The sequence below is a fragment of the Cucurbita maxima genome, unplaced genomic scaffold, assembly GCF_002738345.1.
Source record: "Cucurbita maxima cultivar Rimu unplaced genomic scaffold, Cmax_1.0 Cma_Scf00036, whole genome shotgun sequence".
Lineage (NCBI taxonomy): Eukaryota > Viridiplantae > Streptophyta > Magnoliopsida > Cucurbitales > Cucurbitaceae > Cucurbita > Cucurbita maxima.
In genome coordinates, this window is record NW_019272052.1 from 1,776,568 (window position 1) to 1,793,600 (window position 17,033).

A 17,033-nucleotide genomic window follows, 5' to 3' on the forward strand; every position below is an offset into this window, starting at 1 on the left:
CGATTTTTTTGCATAATTAATTTATAAACAAAATTTATCCCCAATAAATTTCGTTAAATATTTTTATTATTAGTACCAAATAATTACACGATGTTGTTAATTTTTTTAAAAAATTACTTATGGGAATTAAGTGTTTAATTATTAATTTTTCAAAATTAAAGATTTAAATGTTTAAAATTATGGTTTAAGTAGATAAGAACAAATTTATTAATTTAAAATAAAAATGACAAGAATAAATTATTAATTATTATGAAGTCTAAATTTGGCTCCAACAAACTTAAATATATTTGCAAAAAAGCCCTTGAGAAAAAGGTCATTTTCCACATGGGGCCCATCATGTTATCCATCCACATACTAGCAACCACTACACCTCGCCGCACAGGAATTTTCCCCTTCTTTAATTGAAAATGAAAAAGGCGTCCCAAGGGATTAACAATAGAATCCTCCTCGGCTCTGATCCTCTGTTCCGCAAAATCGCTTTAATTAAAAATAAAAAATAATATAATTAAAACGTTTGAAGAAAGATAAGAGAGAGAGAGAGTTCACGAACCTGGCTTCTCTTTTGCATTTTTTTCTTTTAATTTTAATTATTAATTATTAATTATTAATTTATTTAAAAATAATATTAATTTCGCCCTATTAAATCTGTGTTTTTGGGTTTGGCTTTTGGTTTTCGGTTTCTTTTCACACAATCAACCATCGTTTTGCTTTTTCACGTAAAACCTTCTCGCATTTTATTCTCTCTTTTTTCGCTTTGGCGTTTGCTTTCTTCCATTGTTTTTCCTTTGCTTTTTTCCCTAATGGTTATGGAGGATAACGAGAGCTGTGGAAGTAGAGCACACGACTCGTTGTCGCCGGCGCAGAGTCGGCAACAGAGACAGAAGTTTGAGGTATACAATGAGGTTCTACGGCGTTTGAAGGATTTAAACAACGAGGAGGCTAATCAGCCTGGTTTTGACGACGAACTATGGGTTCACTTCAATCGTCTTCCCACTCGGTATCGTTAACCTACTCTTTGCTTCCGTACTCTCTCCTACATTCTTCTTTCTTCTCGTTTTGACTCGTTTCTCGCGTTTTCCTGATCGAGGATGTCGTTTTTCTTCAATCCATCGTCTGGTAGCTGGTTAGCCGGTTGTTGATTTATAGATTACGTCTTCGTTTTGTTTGTTTTTGCTAATTAATGTTGTTTCTCTATGTATTGTTTGGATGTTATTTTATTTTTGTTTATCGGATTAACATCGGATTAGATTTTTAGTTTTGGAGTAGAGAAGAGCGGGTTGTGTTTTGATATTGATCAGTCTACATTCGTTCTTGTGCTCTGTTGAATTAACATATTCGGTATGAGTTTGGTTGGAAAGTTTTTTTTTTCTGTTAGCAATGCTAATTTTGGTCATCCTTAACACTTCCAAGAGTTTGCTAGATGACTTTAGCCTCTGAGTCTCTGTATATCCTATCTTCTTTTTGTTTTCCTTGTTCGGTTGATGAATAGTCGATCAATTAGATCCAATGCTATGCAGATATGCTCTAGACGTAAATGTGGAGAGGGCAGAAGATGTTCTCATGCATAAAAGATTATTGCAATTTGCGCATGATCCTGCAAATCGACCTGCAATTGAAGTCCGCCTAGTGCAGGTGAGCAAGAGCGTAATGACGATTAAGTGTCTTGAGTGTTTTCCTTTTTCCCCCTTTCCTCCATCACGATCGTCATGCACAGTGATTTTCAAGAATATAGTGTAATGTTCATTTTATTGTTTAGGACTGGTCTGCTGGATGTAATTTATTCTGCATAGAACGTTTTATGGTCATTGATGAACAACCAGCATGTATCATTATCAAATTATTTGGTCTGTTCTTTTTGCCAATGGGTGGAGCGTTGTTTCTTCTCTAGCGATCTTCTTGTAATTTAGGAACAAATAATAGTAATTTTACAGTAGCTTAAATGATCCATCAACTGTGCTTTCACATAATGACAGGTTGGATTAAACTATTAACATGGATGTTAGTGTTTATGTTACCACGTTGAGGAATGCAATTGAATCTAGGAGTTTGGAGTATGCAAGCCAGCACTCTATACCATTAGGCAAATTAACCTTTTAATCTTAAACTTCGGCTCAAGTTTCCTGAAATCTGCTGCGAATTCTGATCTTTGGCTGAGTTTTTCACCGAGTATCCATGCTGTTTTTAATTCATATGGCTGTTTGTACCTTTGTAAAATTCATGATTTGAGGAGGAAATTTTGTTTTTGCAACTTTCATTTCTATAGGATTATAATATAGTTATTCGTGAAGGGCCTTTTTATTTTCCCCTTCCAGTCTCCTTTGATCCATAGTAAATTAATTTTTATTAATTATACTCCTCTAGGTCCAGGCCATTTCTGATGGGAATTCCGCTGACTTTGCTGATTCATGTTCTGTAAAAGACACTGACCATAATTCTGCAAATTGCTTGAGTAAACAGAGGTGTGCTTTTATTTCTTTGTATTCTAATCTGATTGCTGTGAGTTAACTCTGATTATGTCAACTTACGTATTGTTATCATGTTTCAAATTGAAGCTAATCAATTTCATCTTATTTCGTTGTATTGTTGGTTGTGGTATTTGTTGTCTTCTTATTAATGTACGGAACCTTTGGATGATTTTCTAATTTGTTAGCATACATCCACCACCTGCCTTTGGGTCATCTCCCAACCTTGAGGCCTTGGCCCTTGAAGCTAATAACGCTCAGGATCTGGAGGTTGATCATTCTGTACATGCCAGAACACAGTTTTCCCGGTAATTTCTGTTCCTTTGTATACGAAATTAACCAAGTATAGTTTTACTGCTTTGGTTTTTTTAGTGATTTTCAGTTTTTTAAATTTTGGACTTTCAAATTATCTAACTTGTTTTCGATTATCTATTTCTTTCATACCTATATCAATACTTCTGTGAGAAGAAAAATCATTTATTGAAGCTTAACTGGTTTTATCAAACTCGATCCTATTTTTTTTTTTACTCTACCAAATGTTTCTGCATTTAGTTGATATTTATTTCTTTATTGTTTTGACAAATAATGTAGGCCGATGCATGAAATAACTTTCTCTGCAGATGATAAGCCGAAACTTCTCAGTCAGGTATCTCACATACAGTTAATTTCTCTGTAGAGTCTGTGTGTATGGTAGGGAAATGGTGTTCTTGTGTTGGTATTGCCCTGTGGTCCTGTCAATGGGTAATTAGTTTAGGCACTTTGTAAACCCCCTTTGTGAAAGCCAGTCACGTCCATTAATTTTGCAAGAAAAGTTAGCATACGACGGTCATGTCCATTAATTTAGCAATAAAAGTTAGCATTCTTGGTTATCTTACATTGAAGCTCTTATCTATTGACTCTCTCTCTCTTTTCTCTCTCTTTTCTCTGTTTGTAAGATCTATTAATGGATACTCAATCAACTGGTTTTGCTAATCGCTAGTCATATAAGCACACAAATAAGTTTCTGAATCGGTGACCCATATTTTACTTGCTTAGCTTCTGCTGCTGCTTTTTGTATGTTTTTAGTTGACTTCCTTGCTTGCGGAGATTGGGCTGAACATCCAGGAGGCACATGCATTTTCCACTGTTGACGGTTACTCATTGGACGTTTTTGTAGTTGATGGGTGGCCCTATGAGGTATACCACTCTTTAAGACGCATCTGAGCTTAATGTAGCTTCTTTTTTATTTTTTTTCCCTTCCCGAAGTAAAAGAAAAATATCGGTAAGGCTTCTTTGTTCTTAAAGGCTTGTTTGCGCTTAAACCTTGGGCTTCAATTGTGATAATGTTGGGGTTGAAGTGTATCGTTTTCAAGTCCTACCCTATAATGTATTCAATATTATATTTAGGTGACACCATTTTTTTAGCTTGTGACACGTGTCCTTTCCAAATTTTGGTTGAGTAATAGTACTTAGGAAAGTAAGGATAACTATATTTTTGGATAGTTTTCTATGCTGTACATACGAGTAAAAATTTTAACCATTTCTGAAATATAACTTGTATTTTGGTATTGAAACAGGAAACAGAACGATTGAAGACTGCATTAGAGAAGGAAGTCTCGCAGGTTGAGGTAGCTCCTTATTTAATGATTGGTCGATTTTAAACAGCTCATCTGAATTCCCATTTGTTTTACAATTATTTGGTTGGTTAACCCTTTTCAAGAATGTTGTGCTTTCTACTGTCTATTCAATGTTCCATTTTTTTTTTTGTCATTTTATTATTTCACCATGAATATGTGTCTAACTCTATGGAATTTTTATTTTCTTTTCAGAAGCGGGCTTGGCCAAATCATAAATCCTCGTCACCTGTTGAGGGACAAGATTTAACAAATAAATGTGAGCCTGATCGAGTGGAAATTCCCACAGATGGGACTGATGTATGGGAAATTAATCCTAGACATTTGAAGTTCGAGCATAAAGTTGCGTCAGGTTCATATGGGGATCTGTAAGTCCAAAATGTTGTTTTTTTTTTCTTCAATGTTTCTCTTACGTGTATCTGTTTGGTACAGTTTTATGTGAGCTTAAATATCTTTATCAACGAAACCAGGTATAAAGGTACATACTGCAGTCAGGAAGTGGCTATTAAAGTTCTCAAAACTGAACGTGTAAATTCAGATATGCAAAGTGAGTTTGCCCAGGAGGTATATATTATGAGGTAGGTCAGATATTGTCAACCTGTTATTTTTAGTCAAGCATTATTTTTTTTTGATGATTTTAATCGATTTTCTTAGCATTCTTGACACTGAAATTATCATTTCGATGAGGTCCATAAATTCCCCTCGCATTGTGGTTGAAGAGGAATGGAAACAAGGAACATGAGGGACGGGTTGTAACTTTTATATACAGATTTTTGAAATTTTGGAAAGTAAATAATTGATAGAGTATCTGGTGACAGTTATAATTGTCTCCTGAACGCTTCTATCCATGCTGTCTGCGACATCAAATGAATTTGTACCTACAGTGAAAATGTCTTTTGAAAATAAACATCCCTTCCAAGAATTTCTGCATCGCTTTTCTTTTATACTGTCTTTCCTCGCTTTCTTATTCTGGTGATGTGTGGAGAGGTGTAGCTAATTTGCTTTATGTTGGGGTCCATGCTTATAATCTTTCAATCGACATTTTTTTTGTGATTTGCAGAAAAGTCAGGCATAAGAATGTCGTACAGTTTATAGGTGCATGTACGAAGCCCCCAAGCTTGTGCATTGTTACTGGTGAGTCAAGCAAATATTCCGTTAAGTTCTATTTTCTAACCCTATTGGACAAAATAAACAAGTAACATTATTTATTTTGATTAAATCTGAAAGTAATTTTTCTATTTCTTCACTTCAGAGTTTATGTCTGGTGGTAGTGTATATGATTATCTACATAAACAAAAGGGAACCTTTAGGCTTCCAACTTTGCTCAAGGTAGCCATCGATGTCTCCAAGGGAATGAACTATTTGCACCAAAATAATATAATTCACAGAGATCTTAAGGCTGCCAATCTTCTGATGGATGAAAATGAAGTAAGAACAATTACTTTCCAGTCCTTTATTTTGATGTCATGCATGCGTTGCTCCATTTTTGTCCTTAATATGCTAACTTTCTAGAAATATATGCACTTTTTAGCCTGTACGTATGTTTTTCCAGACCATATTTTTTATTGATGGTTTAATTAACTTATTGTACAAGAGATTAGCTTTTCAATATCAAATATTTGCATGGTGGCAGTCTATTTTAGAAGTTTTTCAGTATGTCATCTCAAGAGATTAGCCGAAGCAGGAACACGTGTTACTATTATTTTTTATTGGACCTTCAAACTTTCATTTTGAGAAATTACTCCACTTAAGTAATAGAATCATTGTGAGCCCCACCATGATAATTCTGTTATTTGCTGGGTTTAGCTGCAACAATTTATAAGATGATTACACATTTCCATAGTTGAGGGTAGCTTAAAGTTTAATGGTAACATCTCTTATTGTTTGGGATAGTTTGCATATTTTTCAAGTCGCAAAGAGGATCTCTTCTACCCACAATAATACCTTCTGACGACTTAAGAAGAAGAAATGAACATCCTAGATTTTAACAGAAGTTCCTTAGAGAAAAAGGATAGTCAGGATTATAGGCTTATAATCGGGCTATAACTAGGTACTTTTTAATTACTTCAGATTACTGACCACCTCAGCAATGTTTGAGATACGAAGGCTGCCTCTCTGTGGTTCACCCCCTCTTGGAAGTTGGTTGAATCCATCACTCATCCATCCCATTAATAAAAGATGGCTTCAAAGCATGCTATGTTAAAAATTCTATGTGTTTCCATTGGTGGTCAATTCAACCTTTGGGAATGTTACTTTCCTAGGGCTGAAACAACTAACGCTGTGCTTCCTGGTCTAGATACAATTAAGTAATTGTCCAATTCTCTATTTTCTCTTTTGTCTCAACTTCTTCTAGTTCTTGTTCTCCCATTCTAATGATATGTTGTTGCATATCCAGATTTAAAAGCTTGATTACTCTAATTGGTTTATACATGATTTTTGATCATGTAGTTACATGTGTATATTGCAAAATTTAACTCAATTTCCTATATGATCCAAAATATGGGCATCTCTCTCACACCCTCCATACACTGCAGGTTGTCAAGGTTGCTGATTTCGGTGTTGCCAGAGTGAAAGCTCAATCAGGAGTTATGACCGCAGAAACTGGGACATATCGGTGGATGGCTCCTGAGGTATGTTCATTGTTCATGGAAGCATGTAGACTATATATTCTAGTATTCACTAGGCTTTAACACGTATACCACTCTATCATGCTTGTTGGACACAAACTACAGATTACATACTTCGATCATATGTGGTCTTTGGCCAACAATTGACTATAACCGTGGGAACTGGGTAATATACTTTAATGGTACTCTAGTTATAGAAAATTAACATCCAATCCCTTGCACGCCAGCAACTGCTTAGCCTGTTTCTGTTTTATAATTTTCCGTCATATTTATGGTACGCTTAGGAGTGATGTGCATGACCACCTTAATTTTTTTTTTCAGATGAATGCGATCTTATCAAAATATGAGCAAATTTGCATAGATATTATATTCTTGTTTACACATTCAGTGATGCCAGTTTTGACGACCACTGTACTTCTTTGACTTGTTTGATGATGGGGTTCTAAATGCCTAGGTGCAACTGAGGAGATGCATGGTCAATTGTTTCTGCATCGTGCATCTTAGATTTTTATAGGTCCCTAATTACGTAAGTTTATACATAAAAGACAACGAAGGGCCCATCAGATTTTGATGATGGTTTAAAGATCCTTCTTCGAAGATTAATCATGGTTTTATTTATATATTTTATTATTATATTAAGTCATTTAGGGAAGAAACTTGGTGAGATGTCTTTTTCAAATAACAATCTTTTAAAGGGGGAGTCCTCTACTTTTTTGAAAAAAGAAATCCTTTCATTTCTCGCTTCATATACTTATAATGCTCACCTCACTGTAGTCTTGCTTGTGCTTGGCGTTTAAGCTTTAAGGGCTATGCACTCTCGGTTGGGTTCCGCAATGTAAAATTAGATGACGATGATATGCTGTTGTTTTCTTAACAAGTTAAATCATTTGAGTAATTGGCTGCTTTGATTCTAATCACTTTGATTTTTTCTCCTCCCTTGGGTGGCTTTGCGGTTGATCATCTTCCCTTTCATCAAGTTATAAATACTAGCGAATGTTTACTAGAACATATAGTTCACTCATCTTGTCATCTTCTTACTCCAGTTACTTCGTATTGAAGGTTATTGAACACAAACCCTATGATCACAAGGCTGATGTTTTCAGTTTTGGAATTGTCTTGTGGGAGCTGCTAACTGGAAAGGTACCTTTAAATGGCGATCTACCATTTCTCCCCCTCATTATTCATTCTTTCTGCCTGCAACATACTTTATAGCTTCTAAACGATAACCGTCTATTTTGCTTGTCAGCTGCCTTATGAATTCCTAACCCCATTACAAGCCGCAGTTGGAGTGGTTCAAAAGGTACAATTCGATTCCATAAAATTTAGCTGTATGGTATTTGAATATGAATCTTCCATTGTAAATCATAACTAGATTTACATATCCAAATAAAGTTACATTTGAGGGGGCGTAAAGAGCTCCAATGGTTTCTTGAAGAGAGAGAAAAAAAAAAAAAAGTTTTTTCCTTCCATCCACTCGTCAGATGCATTCAGTTCAGATTTCTAACCTTTTAGTTGAAAGTATATGTTATAACTAGATACAAGTTGGCCAAATATTTGTAGTCTAATCAGTCGTGTGCATGCTTTTTCAGGGTTTACGACCTACTATTCCAAAGCACACTAATCCCAAGCTGGCTGAGTTGCTAGAAAAATGTTGGCAGCAAGATCCATCATTGAGGCCGGACTTCTGTGAAATTATCGATATATTGTTGCAGATAACTAAGGAAGTAAGTTCTCGATGACTTGGCTTCTACTTACCTATCTAAATTGTTATATTTCCTAAAACTTAGTTCCGTAAAATAATGTGTCCTTAAAACTAAATTCTCTGCCAACTGATTTCGTTGTCTGTGTTTCTCCCCTTCCTCGAGGGACAAAATATAATTCTTACATTTTTCTGTCCATGAAATGTTCTTTTATACACCATAAAAAGAAAATAGTTTGTATACATACATATATATATATATATATATATATATATATATATATATATATATATATATATATATTATTTATTTATTTATTTATTTATTATTATTATTATTATTTTTGTAAGATCTCACACTAGTTGGAGAGGAACGAAACATTCTTTATAAGGGTGTGGAAACCTCTTCCTAGTAAATGCGTTTTGAAAACTTTGAGGAGAAAGACCAAAGAATGCGTTTTAAAAACTTTGAGGAGAAAGGCCAAAGAAGACAATGTCTGCTAGTGGTGGGCTAGGGTTGTTACATTTTTTGTCCAAGAATTAATTCATAAATTTTTAATTATTACTTTAATTTTTGTTCCTGGTACTAAATTTTTTTTTAACTCGAATGAGGGGTTAAACCTTCGTTTTTTAATTTTTTGAATGGTCAGAATTGTCATATGAAAATGTATGGATTATGTCTAAGAAACTTTTCCCATTTTACTGATGGAGTTTATCATTACTTTAGCAGCTTGACCAGTTACTCGAGATTCTTGATTATTTCATTTTCTAATGTATTGACCAGTTACTCGAGATTCTTGATTATTTCATTTTTTAATGTTAACCATGTATAGCGGTGAAATAACTAAATAATATATTGAGCAGGTTGCTGAAGACGGTGACGAACGTCGAAAGGAGAAGAGTGGAGGGTTCCTTTCAGTGTTGAGACGAAACCTTCACTGAGAAGTAGTGAAAAGAAAGAGCGTTGGCAATTTAACAATTATTGCAACCTTGTCTTGTATAGCATTTGTCAATTACATTTTACTTTTCTTTTTTCCTTCATTTATTTCTTCCATCAATTTTTTTAACCGATTAATTATTCCGGCAGTGGCAAAGTTTGAAGTTGTTTTTTTCTTTTTTTTTTTCTTCCTTCTTTATTTCTTCCATTAAAGTGCTGTGATGATTCGCAGCTTTTATAATAAAGCATATTTAGAAACATTTTATACAGGTTCTATTTTCCCAGAAGGACTTCATTGGCCAATTTTGTATTTGGCAATGGCATTACCACTTCCATGAAAATCCTCTGTCCTTCACATTTGAATACGAATTAAATTTAATAAAATTTAATAAGCATGATGGTGATTGTCATATACTTTTTTTTTTTTCTTTCTTTTGTTTAAATCCTCGTACCTTAATATTTGTAGTCAAATTTAGTTCAGATAATTAGCACATATTTGGTTCCAAGTAAATTTATTGAAGTGGCTATTTTTCATTTAGCACCCCTAATAAAAAAAAAAGTTAATTGATTGTAACTAACTGAAGATTGTAATAGATAAATAATACAAAATTAATTAGATGGTTTTAAATGATACAAAATTAATATTCCTAAAAATAGGAAAACACTGGCTAATAGAGACTAAATCTAAATTATCATAAAAGATGTCAAAATTCACACCTAATATTATATGAAAATATAAATTCAAAACTGTTAAATTTTTTAAGTTCTAATTTTCAACTAAAGCATAAAATAATTTATAGTCTAAAATAATTTTTGAAACCTTTATAAAATTTATTCTAACTTAAATATAATGTTTTTAAAAGAATTTTTTTTAAAGATGTAATTAAGATCTAATTATATATTACCAGAAAAAAAGAGAAAAAAAAAAAAAAAAAGAGAGAGAGCCAAATTCCATCTATATTTACAGTATTAGAGAGATAAGGTTGGGAGGAAAATAATTTGCTTTTACGTGTCTTTGTGCGTTAACGTGGAGCTCACAAATAGGACGATCAAAATCATCGTGCGACTTTCGATGCCTCTTCTGCTTGCACTTAAAGCTGTGAACGCCGATGCTGTTCAGACAAAGCCAGACACAAAATTTTGTGATGTTCATAGCCTTCTTCCTCCCTGACGACCTCTTCTTCCTCGACTGGCTATTTTTAGTTTCCGTAATCTGATCAGATTACTCTGCTTCTTCTCTTTTTAAGTTTATTTGGATTCGAAAATGAACAAGAGGGCCAGATTTGATGATTCCAGCAAGGCAGTGGTTAATTTCTTGAAGCGGGAGGTCGGCGAGATTTCCACTCGCAATTTTGCCAACCGTCTTGGTGCGCTGGAGGTATTTGCTCTACTAATAATCATTCTCTAGTAATCTCTCTCGATTTCTGTTTTTATAGATACTTGGTCATTCTCTAGTAATCTCTCTTGATTTATGTTTTTATAGATAGTTCTTTTGAATTAATAGTCCTTCTCTAATAATCTCTCTGGATTCTCTTGTATGCAGAAATGACCCTGCCAGGTTGTAGTGTTGTTCTGATTGTTCAATGTTTGATTAGAACTGAGTAAACCAAACGGAATGAATCTAGTTGTGTTGCATTATAACAAGGATTTTTGTTTTGATTGAACAACTATACTGTTTTGGTTGTATAGTTTTAGTAATTTGCCCCTTTTTATTGTACCGTGCAGGATTTATTGTTATTGTTGTTACTGTAATTTCAGGATCTCGTGCTCCGACTTGGTCTTCTCAGGAAGTTGGAAAGGCACAAAGGTTGTGTGAACACCGTGAGCTTTAATGCTGCTGGTGACGTTTTAGTGTCAGGCTCTGATGATAGGCGGGTGATTCTCTGGAATTGGGAAGCCGGGCAGGTCGAGATCTCTTTTCAATCTGGTCATAATAACAATGTTTTTCAAGCAAAATTCATGCCTTACACGGATGACCGAAGCATTGTGACTTGTGCTGCGGATGGGCAGGTATATCATCTAGTTCATGGGCTGGTTTTTCTAGACTGTGGCATGGAATTAGACCCTTCTGGTTTTCCATTGTTCTTATTACTAAAGTCAATAACTGTTTATATATATATATATATAGGTTGACTGTACAGTTATCTATACAATACAGTTAGCTAAAAGTCATTAAAGTTCATGTAGTTATCATTAAAAACATTATTGTTTCTCTCTAACTAAATGGAATTAAAAGTGCTTTGGTTGGACCTTTCCACAATTATTTTAACTTTGCTTTTGAGCCTTCATCTAAGGCGACTCTTGGAGCCAATGTGCAATGCCATTAGGGAAACACCAGTTTAGTCCAAGGTTTGTCAAAAGGGATAACCACCTGGCCACAAACACAACGAAGGTAGAGGTGATTCATAATCTCTTGTTACTTTTTACATTTTGGGGAGCATAGAGGCTTGTTATAGAAGAAGCAATTTCTTCTTTCAATTCTATCTTGATTGTTTAGACATGTGTTCTACGCTTCTTTTTAATTCCATTTTTTCAGATTTACGTACTACAACTGCCTAATGTTTACCATCGTTTATTGAGGCCTTTGATGAGGCACTAGCTTTCCAAAAGTTCTTTTGTTGGTGTCTTTGTATGTTATCAAGAACTCGTCCTTTGCTATTGTGGAAGAAACATTTTGTGATGACAATCACTTGATCCTTTCCAATAATATTTGGCTGATGTTCATTAAGAGGGAGATTGTCACAGTAGTCTGTCACTATGTCTGGATTCTTACTCAAACGATTTCTTCTTCCTGATAAAGTCATTGCCAAAGAAACTCCTCCAAATTTGAGTATTTTTCTCCCTCTGCAATAGCTGAAGTCGATCTCTTTCCACTACTTTGGATGATAGAAATCTTTATGAAATTCTGTCTTGTTGAAATTTTCTTGATCCAAATGAAGCTATTTTCACAGGTGATAGCAAAATATGTTAGTATTTGCAAATCTAGCCATAGTTCTTGAGTTTTGCAAATATAGTTTTTTTATAAAAAAATTTAATTTTTTAATTTCTTTAATATTCCGATTTTACCTTTATTTAAAAGTGTATCGGTTGTCTGATATATGAAATATAAAGTGTATAGGGTATTGTTTCGTGCCTTTTGTTTTAGTAGGTTTCCACATTAATTTTGGTATGTCAACCATCTTATGTACTTTATATTTCATAGTATATCAGTGCGTAAATTTTAGATTTTCTCGATTTGTATTGTTTTTCTTCTTTTGGTTCATTTATATATTGATATAACAATGCAATAATTACTGGTCTTAGTTTTAAATTTTTGTTATACTTTGTAGTTATGAAGCTTCCAATAGTTGTTTTTTCATCTTTGTATTGGTCAAATGAGATGATGGACACTGCTTCGTGAATTACAAAATTATGGAGTTTTGGTCTATGACTCGAGCTTAGCGTAAGGGTGGGCTTTAAAACCAAGATTCCAAAAGATATTGTCCTGTTAAAGTAAGGTACAACATATCGAGATAACAAATCATGTGTATTAATTGTATATTAATATTGAGCTAACATGCATTTCAAGTATAGAATGAATACCGATTCACTCAAACTTAGTGTAAGAGTGGACTTTAAAACCAAGATTCCAAAAGACATTTTCCTGTTAAAGTACTGTACATATATCGATATATCAAATCATGTGTATTAGTGTATATTAACATTCATTTAGCATGCATTTCAAGTATAAAATTGTTGTACCATCATTCGTATAACATGAATTGGTGTATTAGCATTCAATTAACATGCATTTTAAATGAATCGGTATTCATTCTTTGATATCTTAACAAATATTCAACATACATATTAGGTATAATATTGGTCTATTAGCATTCAATTAACATGCATTCTAGTAGTAAATTATGTTTATCATCAGTATTAGCATTTATTTAGCATGCATTTCAGGTTTAACATTGGTGTATTTGCATTTGTTTAACATTGCATTTTGGTGGTAAATCAACTATCTCATTTATGTATTGTATCAACATTCATTTACCATGCATTCCGATGTAATATTGGTGTATGAGCATCCATCAAAATGCATTTTAGTACTTATCAGGTATTTCAATTGTATATCTATATTCATTTAACCAGTATTTTAGTAATTATCAGGAATATCATTTGGCAAGGGAAGTTTGTAATTGGCAGCAAAAATATTTAGTATATTTGCAAATCTGCTAACAAGTAACAAGTTGCAAATATGGCAAATTTTGATCTTACTCTTCGTAATTTTTAGGTGTGTGAATGATACTATTGAAATACATTTTAAATGAATGATCATACACCAATATATTTGACATGTATGCTAGTTAAATGAATGCTAATACTCCAATGTTATGTTTTAAATTGATCTCGGGACATGAATGATATATATAATTTATTATTGAAATGCAGTTTAATGAATGTTGGTACACTATTGGCATACCTGATTTACTCTTGTAAAATGAATACTAATTATCAATGTTATACATGAAACAAGGATTAGAACATCATTATCGATTTTGACAATGGAATTTCCATTTTATGGATGTATCAATAAAATATCGATATCAATATTATTGTTTTTGCAAATCAAAAGAATTATAAAAAGTATTTAATTTAATAATTAAGTTTTTTTTACTTCAAAATTAAGTTATAGACCTTACCCTGTTGTTAGATTTTATATTCATGTTGGTTATTATTGATGTGGAATTCTTCGATTTATAGATATGATTTGTATATTGCATGTCGACATATATTTTAATTCTGAACCCAAAATGCATGGTAAATGAGTATTAATCCACCAATGAAGTTTGGATACTTGAACACATGTTAATTGAATGGCAATAGACAAATAATATACATGATTTATTAATAAAGTGCATGTTAATTTAATGTTGATTCATTGATAATATACCTGACTCACTGTATACCATTGATATACCTAAGAGGCGAGGCACGTTTTAGCGTGTGTTTAAGAGTAAATAATTTTTTTTTTAATTATTTAGGTTAAACTGCCTGCTTAGTTTCTGTCAGCGGAATTTTCACTTTGGTTTTCTCCCGCTACAAAAAGCTTGTCTATCTGTGCTCTGTACTAAAACATTCATTCCTTAACGAGTATTATTTGCTGAAATCAGGTGAGACATGCTCAGGTTTTGAATGGTGGGCGTGTAGAAACTTCCCTACTTGGCAGTCATCAAGGGCGAGCTCATAAGTTGGCCATTGAGCCTGGGAGCCCTTATATTTTTTATACATGTGGTGAAGATGGATTGGTGCAACGTGTGAGTTTTGATTGTTCGTTCTGTCGTTATATTATGTTCCACCAACATTCTATCTAAGTATTACTACTTAGATGTTTTCCAAGGACAATTCTGCTTTATTATCGCTGAATTGCAATGTGATACTGTCCACTTTACTCTTTTAATAGTTTGATCTAAGAACTGGGGCTGCCGTTGAGCTGTTCACTTGCCAATCAGTTGGCAATAGGGCAGGTTACATGTCAACGGTTCAGCTAAATGCAATTGCTATGGACCCTAGAAATCCAAATCTCGTTGTTGTTGCTGGTTCAGACGAGTATGCACGGTTGTATGATATTCGCAAATGTGGGGGGGAAGGGTCGACGTCGACTGATTCTGGTAAACCTGCAGACTGCTATTGCCCCCCTCACTTGATTGCTGATGAGCAAGTGGGAATAACAGGTCTAGCCTTCTCAGAGCTGAGTGAGCTCCTTGTCTCATACAATGATGAATATATTTATCTTTTCAATAGGGACATGGGTTTGGGTCCAAACCCAAATGCAGTATCTCCAGTATCTCTGAGTAGTGATACAAGTGAAATGGGAGCTGAAAAAGTTGTGAATTGTACTCCACAAGTTTATAAAGGACATAGAAACTGTGAGACAGTTAAAGGCGTCAATTTTTTTGGACCTAAATGCGAGTATGTGATCAGTGGTTCTGATTGTGGCAGAATATTTATATGGAGGAAAAAAGGTGGAGAGCTAATCCGAGTCATGAAAGCCGACGAGGATGTTGTGAACTGCATCGAGCCCCATCCTCACATGACCATGCTTGCTAGTAGCGGAATTGAAAGTGACGTCAAGATATGGACTCCAAATTCCCGCCACAGGGCTACTCTGCCTGAGAAAATTGAACAGGTAGGAATGTCATCTTCATTCTTTAGTTTAATGCCAATACTAATGCTTTACTGTAGCTTATTGAATGGCAGTTAACTCTTTGGATTATTGAGGTTTATATCCTTTCCAGACGTAAGTATAATAGCACCTGCCATATCGTATTATTAACTCTGGTATTTGTTGATCTTTTCATACTGCTACCTCTTGTTCCTATTGCCATCATTATCATCATCGTTATGATCTGAAAAAAATTGATACTCACATGTCGACTTAGGGAGGGAAGTGGGGAGATTCTGATTGTAGGTTAAACTACTACCTTTATCCTCTCATGTATTCAAATATGATCACATGAACATATTTGTTACTGTCTTCTGCTTGTGTGGATGAGTTTGTGTTGTTTTCCCCTCTTGATTTTTTGCATGTAGACTTGTAGAGTATAACCTACTCTTAATATCCCAATAACATTCCCATCAGTTTACGATTAAGTTGAGTGGTTCTTTATCACCAATTGAAATTATCTTGTATGATGAGACCTTAATAGCATATCTGGTTGCTTTATTTACCAAATCATTTGTGTTTTTTTCGAAGACATCAGGCAGGTATTCTGTTCTTTGGAAACATCTAGGTGGAGTACTATTTATGTTGCAAATACATTTCTCTGACTAAGGAATGCCATAAGAACATGATATGGGCATGTGGTAGTCTTGTTCGATAAAAAGAAAGAAAGAAACCTCGAGGCAATTGAGATAGCTTCGAGCTCAGAAGTCATCTAGGTTCCCTAGAGTTTCCTAGGCAATAGATGTCCAAATTTGATTATGTGAATAGGAAATGGCTAATACCCACAGCCATATACATTCTGTAGATGATATGAGCAGAATTTATTTCTCTGGTGTTTATAGATTACCTGGTTCAATTCCTTCATTAGATGAAGAACATGGGTTTTTGTTTTGTTTTCAATGATAACTATAAAGATAATGAAGGTGAAGGCGATGGTGTTGAACTTGAATAGAATTTTAATATCGATTTTGGTTTCTTCGTTGATTATGGATTTGATGAAGTTGCAGACAATGTCGATAGTCGACGACAATTCTTCTGATCTAATGGTTTTCAACTCCGCATTTCTCAGAATCCAAAGCCTAGAGGATGGATGCACCGCTTAGCGTTACCGGAGGAGGTGATGATGCAACTGTTTTCACTGCGAAGACGACGGAATTCAAACCCTGTAAGAGGAAGAGAAAACTCTACCCCAAATAGGGATATCTTAGAGTTGATAATGACATTCAGCAATTCCAACAGTGATGGCTCTTCAGATTACAACGCTGGTGATGCTGCTGAAGATTAGTGTTATAATTGATAATGTTTGTGCTTTACCTTTTGGCTTTAAATTTGAATAACGTGATAGCTAATTGTGTATAAAATAGGAATGAGGCATGAATGCCATTATGAATCATATCTATCAAATTTCATATGAATGTATTAATAGCTAAAAGCTCTGCTATCTATCATTATGACTTCCTCCCGTGTTGGCTTGGATTCAGTTTGTG

The 17,033-nt window shown here is 34.1% G+C and overlaps 2 protein-coding genes across 5 annotated transcripts; both read left to right on the top strand.

Moving 5' to 3' along the window:
* The first annotated feature begins 662 nt into the window (after positions 1 to 662).
* Positions 663 to 9,620, top strand: LOC111468158 (serine/threonine-protein kinase STY46-like). Of its 3 annotated transcripts, none has more exons than XM_023113276.1 (16): positions 665 to 997; positions 1,518 to 1,632; positions 2,362 to 2,459; positions 2,651 to 2,770; positions 3,054 to 3,108; positions 3,528 to 3,638; positions 4,019 to 4,069; positions 4,271 to 4,443; positions 4,546 to 4,653; positions 5,136 to 5,209; positions 5,328 to 5,503; positions 6,610 to 6,705; positions 7,762 to 7,842; positions 7,949 to 8,002; positions 8,292 to 8,426; positions 9,266 to 9,620. In XM_023113276.1, the coding sequence occupies exons 1-16, from the start codon at positions 801 to 803 to the stop codon at positions 9,341 to 9,343; spliced, it is 1,722 nt and encodes a 573-aa protein (XP_022969044.1). In that variant the 5' UTR covers positions 665 to 800; the 3' UTR covers positions 9,344 to 9,620. The 3 variants fall into 3 exon arrangements, 2 of the variants coding, with proteins under 2 accessions (XP_022969044.1, XP_022969045.1); XM_023113277.1 differs by having other exon boundaries at positions 4,019 to 4,063; XR_002714721.1 differs by lacking the exons at positions 8,292 to 8,426; positions 9,266 to 9,620 and having other exon boundaries at positions 663 to 997; positions 7,746 to 7,842; positions 7,949 to 7,967.
* A 743-nt stretch (positions 9,621 to 10,363) lies between these two features.
* Positions 10,364 to 17,000, top strand: LOC111468181 (DDB1- and CUL4-associated factor 8-like). 2 transcript variants are annotated; one of them, XM_023113303.1, is made up of 6 exons: positions 10,364 to 10,522; positions 10,575 to 10,716; positions 11,097 to 11,348; positions 14,495 to 14,638; positions 14,785 to 15,510; positions 16,616 to 17,000. In XM_023113303.1, exons 2-6 carry the CDS (start codon positions 10,603 to 10,605, stop codon positions 16,829 to 16,831), a joined length of 1,452 nt encoding a protein of 483 aa, XP_022969071.1. In that variant the 5' UTR covers positions 10,364 to 10,522; positions 10,575 to 10,602; the 3' UTR covers positions 16,832 to 17,000. The 2 variants fall into 2 exon arrangements, with proteins under 2 accessions (XP_022969071.1, XP_022969072.1); XM_023113304.1 differs by lacking the exon at positions 10,364 to 10,522 and having other exon boundaries at positions 10,532 to 10,716.
* The last annotated feature ends 33 nt before the right edge of the window (positions 17,001 to 17,033 follow it).

Excerpts from the sequence above, each read along its gene's own strand:
- LOC111468158 (XM_023113276.1), top strand. The coding sequence starts at position 801 with ATGGTTATGGAGGATAACGAGAGCTGTGGAAGTAGAGCACACGACTCG. Across the intron at positions 4,070-4,270 it reads AGGAAGTCTCGCAGGTTGAG|AAGCGGGCTTGGCCAAATCA; the intron begins GTAGCTCCTTAT and ends TTTTCTTTTCAG. Across the intron at positions 6,706-7,761 it reads ATCGGTGGATGGCTCCTGAG|GTTATTGAACACAAACCCTA; the intron begins GTATGTTCATTG and ends TTCGTATTGAAG.
- LOC111468181 (XM_023113303.1), top strand. The coding sequence starts at position 10,603 with ATGAACAAGAGGGCCAGATTTGATGATTCCAGCAAGGCAGTGGTTAAT. Across the intron at positions 10,717-11,096 it reads ACCGTCTTGGTGCGCTGGAG|GATCTCGTGCTCCGACTTGG; the intron begins GTATTTGCTCTA and ends CTGTAATTTCAG. Across the intron at positions 14,639-14,784 it reads AAGATGGATTGGTGCAACGT|TTTGATCTAAGAACTGGGGC; the intron begins GTGAGTTTTGAT and ends CTCTTTTAATAG.